Genomic DNA, 13,921 nt, shown 5'->3' with positions numbered 1-13,921 from the left:
TCGACTGTTAACAACTTCTGCTAAGTTTTTGTCGGGCTCCTCATGCAGAAGCTGCGATACGACGTTTCAGTTTGAAACGTCGTATCGCTGGCCAAAAGGAGACGAAAATATCGGCGTCTCCTTTTGGCTCAATTGGACAGAAAGTTTAGACTTTAAAGCCTTTTTTAATATTCATTTTTCCGTTCACCCGTCTGTCCATCCGTTTGGTAATTGGTCCAGGACGTCAGATTTTCTGTCTATGAGCCCGGCTTTCATCCGTTCTTCCATTTATGCACCATGTTAAAATTTACGGTGACATTTTGTTTTTATCTGGAATTTATAGTTTGGGAAAAATTGTGGAATTTGTGATGTGAAAATGTCTGAATTTTTTTTTCTTTTTTTTTTATCTGGTTCGCGTCACATTTTCTTCCCAACTTCTTACAGTAGGACACCGTTTAAATTTAATAAAGACGAATTTTCCCCAATTTTCCTGCAAATTCCCTGTATTCCAAGTCATTTTCATTGAATCTTAAAACAAAAACTGAACTTTTTTTTTTTTTTATAAAGACGTTTTTCCTGGCTTTTAATTAAAAAAAGTTTTGGTTTTCGCCGTCAGAAGGTCGCCTCGTGACCCGCCTGTCATCCTGTGGGTTGATTTGATCAGCCTTCGGTTCGGATTGGGCCTCCTGCTGCCATCCATCTGCCGGGCCCTCATGGATCCTCTTTTCGCCGATCTGACCGCATTTGCATCGAGTTCTCACTTCCTTTTTTTCCCCCCCGTTTCCGCTCGCTTCCTATCGGACTGAAGATGCTAATCCCGTGTGACCTTTCCTATCCGGAGGTCGTCACCCAGACGATGGGCAGATTATGGAACATCTTCTGATTAGCTCCTAATGACATTTCGTTTGAACTTTTTACAACTTTAAAATCAACTTTTCTGAATGGTACAATGTATTTTTTTAAATTTCTTTAAATGCTGCAGTTTCATTTCTAGGTATTGAAGGAACGTTTTTTTCTTTTCATCCTCCTGGAGAAAGTGCGGTCTTGCTGGGAGACCCTTTGCTCCTGGGGTCTGCTGCCAGACGAGGAGACAAATCGGCGGTTATTGCAACTGCTGCTACTCCTGATTTTTAATGATGTCGCTCTTGAATATTAAAACCATTATGGAAGAGAGAGGGCGAGGAGAGAGGAGGAAAAAAAAAATTGCGATGTGATTTATTATTCTGCTCTGGGTGAGTCCCTGCTCTCCTCCGTCTCTCTCTTCATTACATTCGGTCCGTCCATTCCTCCGTCGTTCTTCCTCCCCCTCGTTTCTTCGTCTGTCGTCTTTCGTAATTGTTTTTCATTATCGTTTTTTTTTTTTGTCTTTTTCTTGGATTGTTGTTGGCAAATGTTCCTTTTTATTATTTTTTTTTCTCTCTCTCTCTCTCTCTCGGTTTCGCCTATTTGTCACCCCAATGACAGAGGATGACTCAGGCTCCATGGGGTTTTTATTCTGTGTGTGTGTGTGCGTGTGTGTGCGTGTGTGTGTGTGTGTGTGTGCGTGTGTGTGTGTGTGTGTAGGAGGCGCTGTGCTAATAGTCCCTCTCTCCCTGACAGACTAATGAGTAGTTTGGGCTCCCGTCTATCTCGCGCTCTCCGTTTCCCTTCCTACCTCTGGCTCTTGGAAAATGATGAGCTCACTCGCACCCGCTTTCCAAAGACTGCACCTAATATGACGAATTCTTTCAAACTCGTGTCTCTTTTTTTTTTTTATTCTCTCCCTCTCTCTGTTGTCATGGCTGTCACTGTCTTTGTGAAGCTCATCCATCTCTGTCTTCTGTGTAGTGAAAGAAACAGCTGGTTAACGTGGTCATTTGAGTGAAATGACCACGCTCAGATGAGATGGAGAGGAGCAGAAGAGCTTTCTGCAAATGTTTAAATCACGTGGGATTGTTTAGAATGCTGGAAAATTAAGGAGAGTAAATAAAATTGTTAGTGTAGCGCATTTGAAGGACTGTTCTACCTTTAATTTGACATAAATGCTGTACAACTATTGGAGCAGCTCAACACCAAGCCTAAAGGAAGAACAGAAAGTGAATATCGTAGCGGCTCTTCTCGTCGCTAACTGCTTTTATTTCCTGCGTTTCCCCGCAGAGGAGCTGGCGTACGAGGTGAGGTGGTTTTTCACCCGGCTGCGCGGCGAACAGACCACGAGTCCGGTGGTCAGCGTGGACCGCTTTGGCGTCGTGACCAAGTCCAACCGCAACTCGTCCAGCGACGTCTCCATAGAGCGCAAGGACGCCAACACCTACGTGCTCTACATTTTCGGCACTCAGGACAGGTGAGAGTCGAACCTTTCCCCCCTCACGGCCACTTTTCATTTGGCTCCAATATCTCTGCCTCATCGTGGTTCTCATGCCTTGAGTCTCAGCTGTGGTGTTTAACGGAGTTTGCTGTGCTTTCTAGTGACAGCGGTGAGTACCACTGCATGGTCACTCCGTGGTACAAGTCGACCTCATCAGGACTTTGGACTCAGGATAAAGACTATACCTCTGGCAAAGTCTTCCTCTCCGTCAAAATTGCAGGTGAAGAAATGTTAAAAAAAATCACCAGACGTACCAAATACGCAGTGCAACATAAAAACTCCTCCAGAACCTGGATTATTTTTGTCATAAGTGATGTTTTTCTCCCTTTTTCTGCAGTATGGGACTCCTTAAAGCTACCTCTGCTATATGGTGCATCAGCCTCTCTGGGTAATATTGCAACTAACTTTAGTTGTTTTTTTGTTGGGTTTTTTTGTCTTTCACATCAGTTCAATCCAAAAGTGCTGCAAACCTTCTGGAAATAATACAATTAAGATTTATGATAATATTTTAGTTTGTAAATAATATTTCCACCAGTTCTAACTCAAACGCGTTAAAAGCGTTCCTACGTTTGGTTTTAAGAGTTGAGCAAACGAGCAAAATAATTTTTTTTTAAAAATGTCAAAACTTTAAAAACGATCATTTTTATGCAGCAAAATGCATAGCTAACCATGGTGTGTTCAGCGTTATCTGGCCAGCGGCAGCCTGAGGAGAATGTAAACGCTGCCAACAGCAGCTGAAAAAATGCAACATGGTGGCCGCTGCTGCTCACGTCTTAAACCGACTCGCCTTCACTCTTATGTCGCACTTTTGCATTTTTAAGCTCTGGTTTTAGCTCTCGTTTTCTTTCCAGGTGTGGGCGTCTTCTCTCTGCTCCTGGGTCTGATTTGCGCCCGGTGCTGCTGCCGCAACACGGCGCACACTCCCCGCTCGCGCACCAAGCTGATGGACCTCGAGATGGACTGACAAACAGTTTCCCCTGCGCCCGCACACTGCAGCGCCCACAAGAAGCACCACGCACAAAATAGACAGACTCCCGTCGACGACTTCTGGGACACTCACCTGTTTGCCGCCGACGGGCGCTGGGAGTGAGTCGGCATCGTTTCGGGAGCCCGACCAACCGATTCACAGTGCTTATTTTTTTTAAATAAAATTAAATCTAATAAAGGTGCTTTTGGGAGGAGGAAACTTCTCGGCTCTGCAGTGGAGGCGCAGGGGATTTTCACGCTCGCTCGATGGAGAAATAGCCTTTCAGACTTCTGCTTCGTTTTTGAATACGTTTTGGTTTTCCAATAGGATTTCTATCTGTTTTGAGAAACTTTTGAGGAAGCCAGAGCTTCTGAGATGTCACTGCCCACTGGGACTATAGAGGACCTCTACACAGATCTGCTGCCTCTCTAACCACTAGGAATAACAAAAAAAAAAGAAGCGCTCAGGCTGGATTACTTTCTTTTTTACTGCTTTTTTTTTTCCCAGATGCCAAGGCTCATTGTAAAGTACAACCCTTTTTTTATTACTATTTTTTTTAAATGGCGGATGAACCACGAAAAAGTCCGAAGCTGGATTAATCGAACCTGGATTTGTCCAATTTTTTTCATTTTGAAGCCTGAGCCTTCCTTCTGCCATAGAGGAGTTTGTGGAGTAAACATGAAAATAAAAAACGTGCTTCATGTTTCCAAATGAGAGGCGTTGCACTACCATCCCAGAGTGATCCTATTTTAACAAAAAAAAGGAAAATAACTAACTTTATTGTCAGGACTTTTTTTCTTTTTTTTTTTTTTTCGTTTTCTTTTGGAAAATTGAGAGATTTTAAAGTGACATTAAAGAGACATTTCTAAGCTTTACAAAAAGATATGCAGTCGGTGTGTTTGTGTGTGAGATATACTGTACACGGTGCCAATATTTGTGGAGTGTGCTTAGTTCAGATCACCGGACCGACACTTTAACAGTCGCTACCACCGGTGGCGGAGAGCACTCCTCTTTTATAAGTATTCAGAAATGTATCCAGATGTTATTTTTTGCCTGAGTCTTGTGTGTGTTTTGTACAGTGTGTGAGTGCTGTGCGACAAAGGGTTGCATGTACTGTTTAGTAACAGTATGATGTTTGTCATAAGCGACATAAATCTTTCTCCTTCCCCACTAAATTTGCTGCTTTCAAATTTTAAAAACTGGCTGCTGAAATTGCTAGCCAGCTTGAGCACATGATGCTAATTCAGGATGATACAAGAAACTCGATTGCTTTTTTAAATTATTTGTATTAATCATAGTTAATAATTTTGCATGTCCATGAGTCTCATATGTTTTAATTTTTTTAAATAGTTTTTTAAAATGTGCTTAGCCTGGATTTGTTTAGCATAAAGACGAAAAGCAGGGAGACGGCTAAATTTTCTTGCTAACATAAATGATGTGGACAACTTATTTTTAAGTGACTATTAAACAGCTTTTGACCACTATCTCAACCCCAATTTTTATAATTTTTGTAACATATGAGACTGTGAAAGTTTTGCTTTCCAAAACTATAACTTTTTACCTCAGCTAGTAGTTAGCCTAATGAATTATGCTAGGCTATATCCCACTTTAAGCTAGGTTCTATCCCACTTCAAGCTGGATTTTATGCAACTTTTAAGATGGACTATGGTTCACCTCAAGCTAGGCTTTATCCCCGTTTAAGCTAGGCTTCATCTTACTTTAAGCTGTTGCCTGTGGGTCTGTCAAAATTCAGGGGCTACATTTGAAGGTTGATTATGTCACAGCAATATCCAAATTCAAAGGCCTCTCCAAATGGGCCCCACAAAAAGGTATTTTGTTTCTGCAGATTTGAAGGACAGACGTGGCGTATCCCATGCTGTATATCAGGTTGGGTTGTTTCCCACTTCAAGCTACGCTATTACCTGCTTCAAGCTAGGCTATGTTCCACGTAAGGCTACACTATATCCTGCTTTAATCTGTCCAAAAACACGTACATATATTCAGCTTTGTTAAATTCTTTACTGAAGGTTGCTAGTTGAAATGCTAACCAGAAAATGTTTGAAAAATGTAACCTCTAACATTTCCTTAAATTATTTAGTATGTTTAGCTTTGAACTCTTGGTTTGCTCTATACCAAGCTAGCCGTATTTTTATTTATGTTGCAGATTTTCTTTCAGACAAAATTTTAAAAGAAGAATCAAAATTTGGCATAACTTCAAATTATTATTTATGTAGTATAAAACCTAAGAAATGTCTGCATTAAATTGATCATTTTTGACCTGGACTTGGTGTAAATTTGTACTTAATATCCATAAACCAACAATAATTTGTAAGGAAAGCAAATTACAGTCAATTATAGCTAAATAATAGTTTAAGATTAATTAGGATGTTTTTACTTGGGAAAAACAGCCAAATATAACCTATTGCTGTTAATTTTACAAGTCTGTCAAAATACAAATTGGCACTGGAAGTAAAACGTATAAAGAAATTGATTTAATGGCAGAATTGGGCAACAAATTTCAACTTTTAATATAGTAATGGAGAAGTCAGCTTAATTTCGGAAAAAAGCCACACCCAAAATGTCTTAGTAATATTTAGCAAATTTGTGAATGGATTTTTTTTGTACTTTCCAAATTTATATAAAATTATTAAACGTATAGAATAAATGTATTACCTTGAACTGTTCAGTACAAATTTTACTTTAACTGCAAGGTTTCTGTGAGGTTTGGAAGCATTTCTACTTTCTGTTTTCTCAAGCAAATTGGAAGCGTAAACTTTAAAGGCTAGTTGAGTAAGCGTGGAGTGGTTCCTTATCTCTGAGTGTTTCTTTTTGTGCTTAATTTTGAGAGAGAAGCGCAAATGAGGGGGAAAAATGTTTTTGCAAGTTGGTTGAATCAGTTTATACAACAAAACCTGATGAGTCTGTTTTCTGTTGTTTTGTTTATTTTTTTCATTAGCAGTTGAATGAACTTGTGGTGATTGGCACATCATGTTGAGTGGTGTGTGTGTGTGAACACACGCTCACAGCTCCACCAACAACATAAAGTGACAGAGTTTCAGTCCAGACCCACAAGGAGGCAACCAGCCTCTTCCTGAACTAAGAGGAAACTGTTGGTGTATAAAGAGATGTTTTTAAAGTGAATTTTAATCAAATATTTAAGAGCAATAATCAGGTTACAGCTCAGAGAACGATGCACTCTCAGTCAGAGCTCCAACACTCCAAGATGAGGAGATGATTAATTTATTTATCTGTTGTTCGTTAGATTAAAAACAATTATTTTATTTTTTTGTTCTTCTGAGACGGCAAGTCCAGAAGTATTATTCCAACCACAACTCTGTAAGAATATTCTGCCAAACATTGTGACATTTGTAAGGCCGAATTTGACCCGGATCCAAAACCCAGAAGCAGAACGTTGATTTTGGAAAACCAAACGGAGCCTGGATAATCAGTTCCCGACACGTCCTCCGCTTGGGAATGAAAGTTGGGACACAGTTTTGGCCTGATTGATGGTGACTTTTCTTTCCAGGAAGGTGTGTGTGCTTCTTTCTGCTGTCTGGGGTTTTCACTATCAGTTTTGCCATCCTCAACAAGTGACTGGTTGATAATAATAATAATGCTTCGTTCCAAATGTTCCCAACTTTACACCACGGGAAGTAGCATTGATGCACACCACTGAACTTGTCCCAGGAAGGCTTCCATATGGTCTTTTTTTTTGGTTTGTTTTTATAGCAGTTAATATGACAAATCATGATGATTTTTTTAAATAAATAGATTTGTGATATGTACTCTTCCTGATGCTTTTTCTTGTCTCCGCTTTTCAAAATGTACGGTTAACATCAGACGGCATAAAAAAAAAACTTTTTCTTCTTGGTGGCATTAAATCAGACTAAACTCCCTGATTCAGGTCAGTTTTACTAAAATTTTGCAGGACTCCATGTCTTCTATCTTGCCACCTGTTATCATAATCCCTAAATTGTGTTTTAAAAAATTTGAAGAAGCATAAACATTGCTGATTTAATGCGTAGATTGAACATTATGGATATTTTGGCAGCATTCCGTATCTGTTTTGTTTGTCATCAGTTTTGGATTCATCAGCGTCTCGTCTTCAACATCACAAGGACTTGTCGTTTTAGCAGATCTGTACAGTTCGTATCCACGGCAGCTGCTCCGACACCGTCAGCAGACTGCGCTGGGTTCGTTTAAAAAAAAAGAGGGCAAATGTTTACACATTCCTTGGCTGTGCTGGCACCGGATGAAAGTTTACTTAGAAGTTGTTTCTGGGTTTCCATGGGAGTCGTTTTCGAGCTGATTGAGTAACTGGGTTTGCTTTGGTTGTCCTGCAGAGATTCACTTCTGTTTGCCTCTTCATTTCTAATCCAGTATGTTCTTTTCTCTCTATGTAAATGTTCACATTAGTGCTGTTGCTTAAATGTTGGGCTTTCTTTGGAGAAACCAGACACTTCTACATGACTCGGATGAAAGGTTGAATCTGAAAATGTGATGTAATCGGCACCACCAGGGCCGGCACAAGCCTTTTAGCGGCCCTAATCAAATTTTCATTTTGGGGGCGGGGGGGGCATTCTGACAGATCAACACCAGACGCTTCTTCATTCCTATATTACTCTTAAGTGTGCAACATAAAATAATATAGAAATTGTTTTTCCATATGCAGTGGCATTTAGTTTGTTGGATATTTTTTAAATAAATAATATATTTGTAGTAAATATTTGTTTACATATATATGGAGAGATTTGTTTTTTCAGAATTTTTGCCTTTTTTTTCTTGCTCTTGGGGACCCCCTGGTGGTATGGAGGCCCTAAGCAGCTGCTTAACATGCATATATTTGGGTCTGCTATTGGTGTTACTAAAAAGACAAAAAAAAACATGTAGAATACACACTTGCTCTATCCTCTTTGGGTTCTGAGCATCTGCTGGAAGAACCAGTTTTACTCAAATTTTCAGAGCAGAATGGACCAGAACCAGCATGTGCAATGTTTGCTACCTGTTCTTTCAGAGCGAGCGCCCTGAGTGATTGGACTACGCCACTGTTTTGAACACGCACGCCTCTTTTTTTATCAGTTCATCTCTGCAGCTTCATTCCCCCCCCCCTTGATTTAAATGCAGATGAGCTTCCTGAGTTTTAATTTTTGCACCTCTTTAACAGTCTCTCCATCCACCACCCCCTGCCCCCCACTTCTCCCTCCTCTCATCTTCAGCTCATGTTGAGCTAACGGGGATGAAAGATCCACTTTTGATTGGCTGCTGGCTTTTTCTAACATGCACTTGTTCTCTCTCAGGGTCCATTTGACCCATTTTCCTGTCCCTGCATGTGCGTGTTCATGGGCCATTTGTTAATGCGGCCTTGTCACAACCGAACGCGTTGTCTGCTTTAATTGAATCCGAGACGAACGTGATTAGAATAAGCAACCGTCACGGAAGAGAGATCTTCCGCTTTTCGCCGCCGATTTGGAGGTGTTTCGCATCCCCCCACCCCCCTACCCCACCTTCCCTCACTTCTGCTTCATCTGGAGGGATGATCCACATCCAAAACAGGAAGAAAAATCAGAAGGAAAAAACTGAAAAATTTAGCAGCACGTGGAAGCGAGTAAGCAGCCCGTTGTCCCCAGAGCCCACCACAGGCGACGCATCTTCTGCTTTTCATTGTAATCGGCGCTGATGTCAACAGCATCTCAGGCTCCACACACACACACACGCACACACACACACACCGCTGTGTGTAAAACCTCTAAACACGCTGTTACCATCTCAGATGGGGGAAATTAATAACTAACTGGAGTTGGGGGTGTTTGTGCCAATCGTCTGGAAAATCCAGGTCTTACACGTCGAAACTGAAACGCTCAATTTCTTCACCTTTCCATCGTCTGAAACCGTCGGAGTGAGTTCAGCTGAAACATGTTTTTGTTGGTTTTATTTCTGACTTTTTTTTTCTTTCTTTTTTTTTTGTGGAACACTTTTAAGCTGCTGCTCATAATTTATGGATTATTTACAATTTTGTTGCTTTTAACCTTTTTATTTATTTTTTTTTTTTTTGGTCCATAGAAAACCTGTGTCTCTACTTATTCTTTGATGGTTTTGGTGCTGCTGTTAACGTTGAGCTTTTAAAAACGTCTCTTTACAAAAACTGAACTGTTGATGGACTGGTTGCCACCAGCAACAATGTGTCCTTTTTGTCTTTTGATAGAAACGATTCCTGGCTCAACAGTTGTCTTTTTTTTTTCCCCCCTATTTCTACCATCAACTTTGTAGAAAGTATAGGAAGTACACCTGGCCCAACTTTCTGTAATTGGCTCTAATTATTTTTCTATATATCCCCATAATATGGAAAACAATGTGATTTAATACACGTAAAGGACAAACAGAATCTCGTTTTACTTGTTAGACTCAAGAGCTTAACAAAAATGAGTTTCAAACTGAGGTTAGGACATCCACCTGAGTATTTCTAGACCCCTGCTCTATTAAATCTGGGTCACTATGTTTGAAAAAGAAACTTTATCTACATGAAACAATGTTTGAGTGCATGAAAAATTGGTGCGTCTGCAGTCTGGCTTTTATCAACCAATTCCCAGAGCAGCTAATCGCCAACAATCACATCTCAGTGCGCTCCACAAAGATCTCGTATCGGGGTCTGCAGGTCAAAGGTCGCTGCGTGAACACTCATTAGCGACTTCAGCAGGAAATGAAAGCCAGATAACAAACTCTAATACACATTCTGACCTTCTTGAGTTTCAAGCTAACGCAGAAATTGTGTTTTAGGAGAAACCAGAATGGAAAGTAACGATCTTCAAGCCAAATACACACATTAAAAGTTATTATAAGACAATGTGAACAATTATGTGAAGATTGAATTAAGTTTTTCTGCTCCATTCTGGACAAGTGGTAACATTAGTTTTAGAGATTTTATCTAGTTCTATAGATGCAGATCTGGAAGACTACATCAGATACAAATTCTGTATCTTCTGAAGCTCAATGTTTGCTCTTTATTTTGGCGTAACGGAGTATACAGTGGTGAATGCGATTTATTCTTTCGAAAGAAGCTAAAACCGAAAAACATTTAAAATTTTGCTTCCACTTTACAACTTTTCACTATTTTTTCTTCAGGTAGCGCCACTAACCTTTAACTTTGTGGCTGTGGAGATAAACTTGAGTGAGACACTGCGTTTGTAAAAAACAAAAACAAAAAAAAAACAAAAAGGAAGTTACTCGACTAAAATCCATTTTTAGTGTTATAGGAATGCTAGTAAGAGTAAGACCATTTTAAGTAACGTAACATGAGTAAAAGTAAAGACATTTTGAGATTAATCTCATAATTTTTTCTAAAAAGAACCGAGCTCCAAAAACACCAAACATTTTTTTTAAGCTTTGAGATCACAAAATTTCTATCTGGCTTTTCAAACTGAAATGTCCATGTTTTTTTGTTTTTTTTTTCTAGAACATTTATGAGATCAATCTCAAAAGTCTTTCCCTGCAAATTTCCGACTTTTCAAGCTCAGAAAAATCCATGTTTTCTCTCTCTCTCTTGAAAATTCCTGAGATAAATCTCGTAATTTCTTCGTTTTTCAGTGGAAATTTACTCCTCCCTTGTTTTTCTATATCTACAATGGTCCTAATGGCCTTTTAAGTCTCCTGCCTGGATGTTCTGCTTAAACTCAAGCGGCGAAATTGCCTGCGTGTCGTCCGACGTGACGCGTGTGAATTATTGAGCGCAATAAACAATCCCTCCTCTTGGGGTTGCACGCGCCGGGCCTCTGCCGTCGATGTTTGTGAATTAACCCCGAGTCTAACGTGTCGTGGAGGAACCGGAAGGAAGGAGGGAGCCCTCCAGGGAGTAGAAAATATCTCCTTTTTTTAATTGTGGAAGCGGCGGCAGGCTCTTATTGGACAGGGAGAGCTGAGAGAGTGTTAGCTGACCCCTCAGAGGAAACGTTAATGCGTGTGTGTGTGTGTGCGCGCGCAGGAATGCAGCGGCAACCGCTCTTATCTCCATTGCCCTCACCATGGAAACTCTGTCAACACACAACTTCATTGAGCCGTGGGGAGACAAATCCTATATGAACCGGTAGGTGTGTGTGTGTGTGTGTGTGTGTGTGCGTGTGTGTGTGTGTGAGAGAGGGAGAGAGAGATGTATTATTAGTTGGAAGATATTTGACCTCACCTCTCCACAGATCTCTCTCTGGTGCTTTTCACCGACTGGCCGACTCAGATATGAACTTCAGCGCAGTTTAAATCACTTCTAGTCACTTTTATGCTCTGTAGACTCTTGCTCAGTCGATTCATTAAACATTAAAATGCACATTAAGGATCTGACACACTCTCACAGATAGAAGAATAAGTAGAAACAAAAAGGGGGGAAAAAACTGGCCAAGATTTCCCGCTTATACAATACAGGGCTGTGAAAAATGTTTCTTCTGTCTCTGCTTTTACACGTTTAGTGTGTATATATATGTATGTATATATATATATATATATATATATATGTATGTATGTATGTATGTATGTATGTATATATATATATATATATATGAATAACCAGTGAATCAAAAATGCAGTTTTTGTTCAGTGATTTTATTTATTAACTTTTATTAAGAACAAGATAGCTAAACTGACTATGCAAAAAGTAGTTATCCTTCATAGCTAAATAATCGCCTCTTAACTGATTAACCTTTTTTTTTTTTTTAAAAATCTACGATAGATTTCTCTAGACACGTAAAGATCTGATTACAACCAGACCTTTGCTTAACTAGAACCTGCCTGACAACATGAAGTAGGTTAAAATGTTTGAAAAGGCAACACTTCTTACCCTGATCTACATTCAAGAACTACAGAGAATCATACTGAGAAATATCTATCATTCTGGGAAGAGTCATAAAGCCATTTATAAGCCTTTAGGAATCTAGAGAAGCACACTTAGAACCATTATTCACTAATGGAGAAAACTTAGTACAATAGTGAACCCTCCCATAATTAAAAAGTGGCTGGCCGAGAAAAACTACTCCAGGAGGTCACAGAAGAACCAAAAACTTTGCACACCTCACTTTGTCTTCATGAACATCAGAATTAATGTTAACAATAAGAAAAAGAGACAAAAATGGCCTCCAAATGCCCACCTTATATTTAACCAAAACCATCTTGATGATCCCCAAGATATTTTGTGGACTGATGAGAAAGAATTGGATCTTTTTGGACAGTTTGTCTTGTTACATCTGAAGGTGCCATTTCAGAAAATGTACATCATATCTAGAGTCAAACAAGTCGGCGGCAGCGTCATTATTTTGGGGCCCAATGACGACCCATATAACCTCCAAGTCTGTTCCCTATCAAAACATCCTTAAAGGAGAAAGTGGGACTGAGTTATTGATGACTAGCTAGAAATCCTCCAGAGCAGACACACCAGTCCTCCAACACGGCATCTCCTTGTACGGCTGTGCCTCTGCAACATGCCACTGCGCCGTCTCTCTGCCAGCCACTACATCCTCTCATGTATACACAAATAAGCGGTGTCATCACTCTCCGCTTTGTCACTCTCCTCCTCTGTCTGTGGCGCGCGGCCAAGGAGATGCTTACTGAAAGATGAGCTTGCACCAACTGCAAATGCCGCCTCGCATCACAGGCCGGTTGGTAAACTAAAACTTAGGGATGGCCGATAGGTGTAAACACAACGTAGGAAGTAATGGCTGATTTGGAATCTGTGGTCAGGAAAGGGCTGCTGATTTAAGAGAACTCGGATCTAAACGGACCAAAAATTTCCTCTATGTGCTCTGAAGGATTTGTGAATCATTTTTTGACTCTGCAACAAGCAGACAAAATGTAACCACTTCCAGCTTTAACGTTGCCTGTCTTTGGTTTTCTTGTTTCATCTTGAGTTTCACAAAGAATCTCTGTCAGTTCGTAGTTCCGCATTTGCAGATTTTTCTGTAGAACTTGACCCAAAGGGAGTAGAGCAAATCTAAAACGCTTGAGAGAAAATGCAGCTTGGGAAGGTGAAATACCTGGACGAAATGCTACTTGACGTGCTATTGGCTGAGTGTTTCAAAAGCAACCAATCCATAAGATCCATTTGCTTTGCTTTGTCCCTGATTGGCTGATCTGCCCTGGACTGCGATAAGAAAGTCTGTAAATGTTAGCTAGCTTCTGCGGTTGTGCTAAGACAGTTCCCACTGTGTGTATCATTGAATATTAATTTATATCTGATGTTTGAACTATTAAAATAGGCAGTTGTAAGAGTTTCTTGAGCCAATCTTAAGTACTCAGATTTCAGTGAAACTGGCAATCGGCTCCCTTTAAAAAACAGCTCAGGATAGTGAGAAACTTTAGACATGCACTCTGTTCGCTGTGTATAATGTGTATTGACAAGCCAGCTTGTAACTCCATGGCTGCAGGGATCAGAGTTAATTCTCTGTGAGGGAGAATATGAGTTAAGTCAGAGTGACTCCGGCATCAGCGCGCTGATATTAACGTCTCAACGCTCTACAGCTGCACTAAATGACGTACTTAAAACTAACGAGGCTGTGCCATTTATTTATTTATTTATTTTTTTGGTTGTAATGTGGGGTTAACTCGAGGTGAAACGTGACGTTTAACCCCGTGTTTCTGACTCGGCCATGTTTGGA

General features: G+C 40.2%; 1 protein-coding gene and 1 long non-coding RNA gene across 2 annotated transcripts in view; both read left to right on the top strand.

Moving 5' to 3' along the window:
• Window positions 1–4,777, top strand: part of ptgfrnb (prostaglandin F2 receptor inhibitor b) — a 51,480-nt gene extending 46,703 nt beyond the window's left edge. The window contains exons 12-15 of the mRNA XM_007572228.2: window positions 2,116–2,302; window positions 2,428–2,546; window positions 2,664–2,714; window positions 3,178–4,777. Coding sequence (XP_007572290.1) covers window positions 2,116–2,302; window positions 2,428–2,546; window positions 2,664–2,714; window positions 3,178–3,290 — 470 coding nt within the window. The 3' untranslated portion in view covers window positions 3,291–4,777. The remainder of the gene's footprint in view (window positions 1–2,115; window positions 2,303–2,427; window positions 2,547–2,663; window positions 2,715–3,177) is intronic.
• Window positions 4,778–9,825: 5,048 nt separating this feature from the next.
• Window positions 9,826–13,153, top strand: LOC107832923 (uncharacterized). Its single transcript, XR_001658650.1, has 3 exons — window positions 9,826–11,370; window positions 12,004–12,520; window positions 12,564–13,153. It is a non-coding gene; the product is annotated as an uncharacterized LOC107832923 (long non-coding RNA).
• Window positions 13,154–13,921: the final 768 nt, after the last annotated feature.

Source organism: Poecilia formosa, unplaced genomic scaffold (assembly GCF_000485575.1).
Source record: "Poecilia formosa unplaced genomic scaffold, Poecilia_formosa-5.1.2 Scaffold297, whole genome shotgun sequence".
Taxonomy (NCBI): Eukaryota; Metazoa; Chordata; class Actinopteri; order Cyprinodontiformes; family Poeciliidae; genus Poecilia; species Poecilia formosa.
The sequence above is the reverse complement of the archived record's forward strand: the minus strand, read 5'-3'. Positions and strand labels throughout refer to the sequence as shown.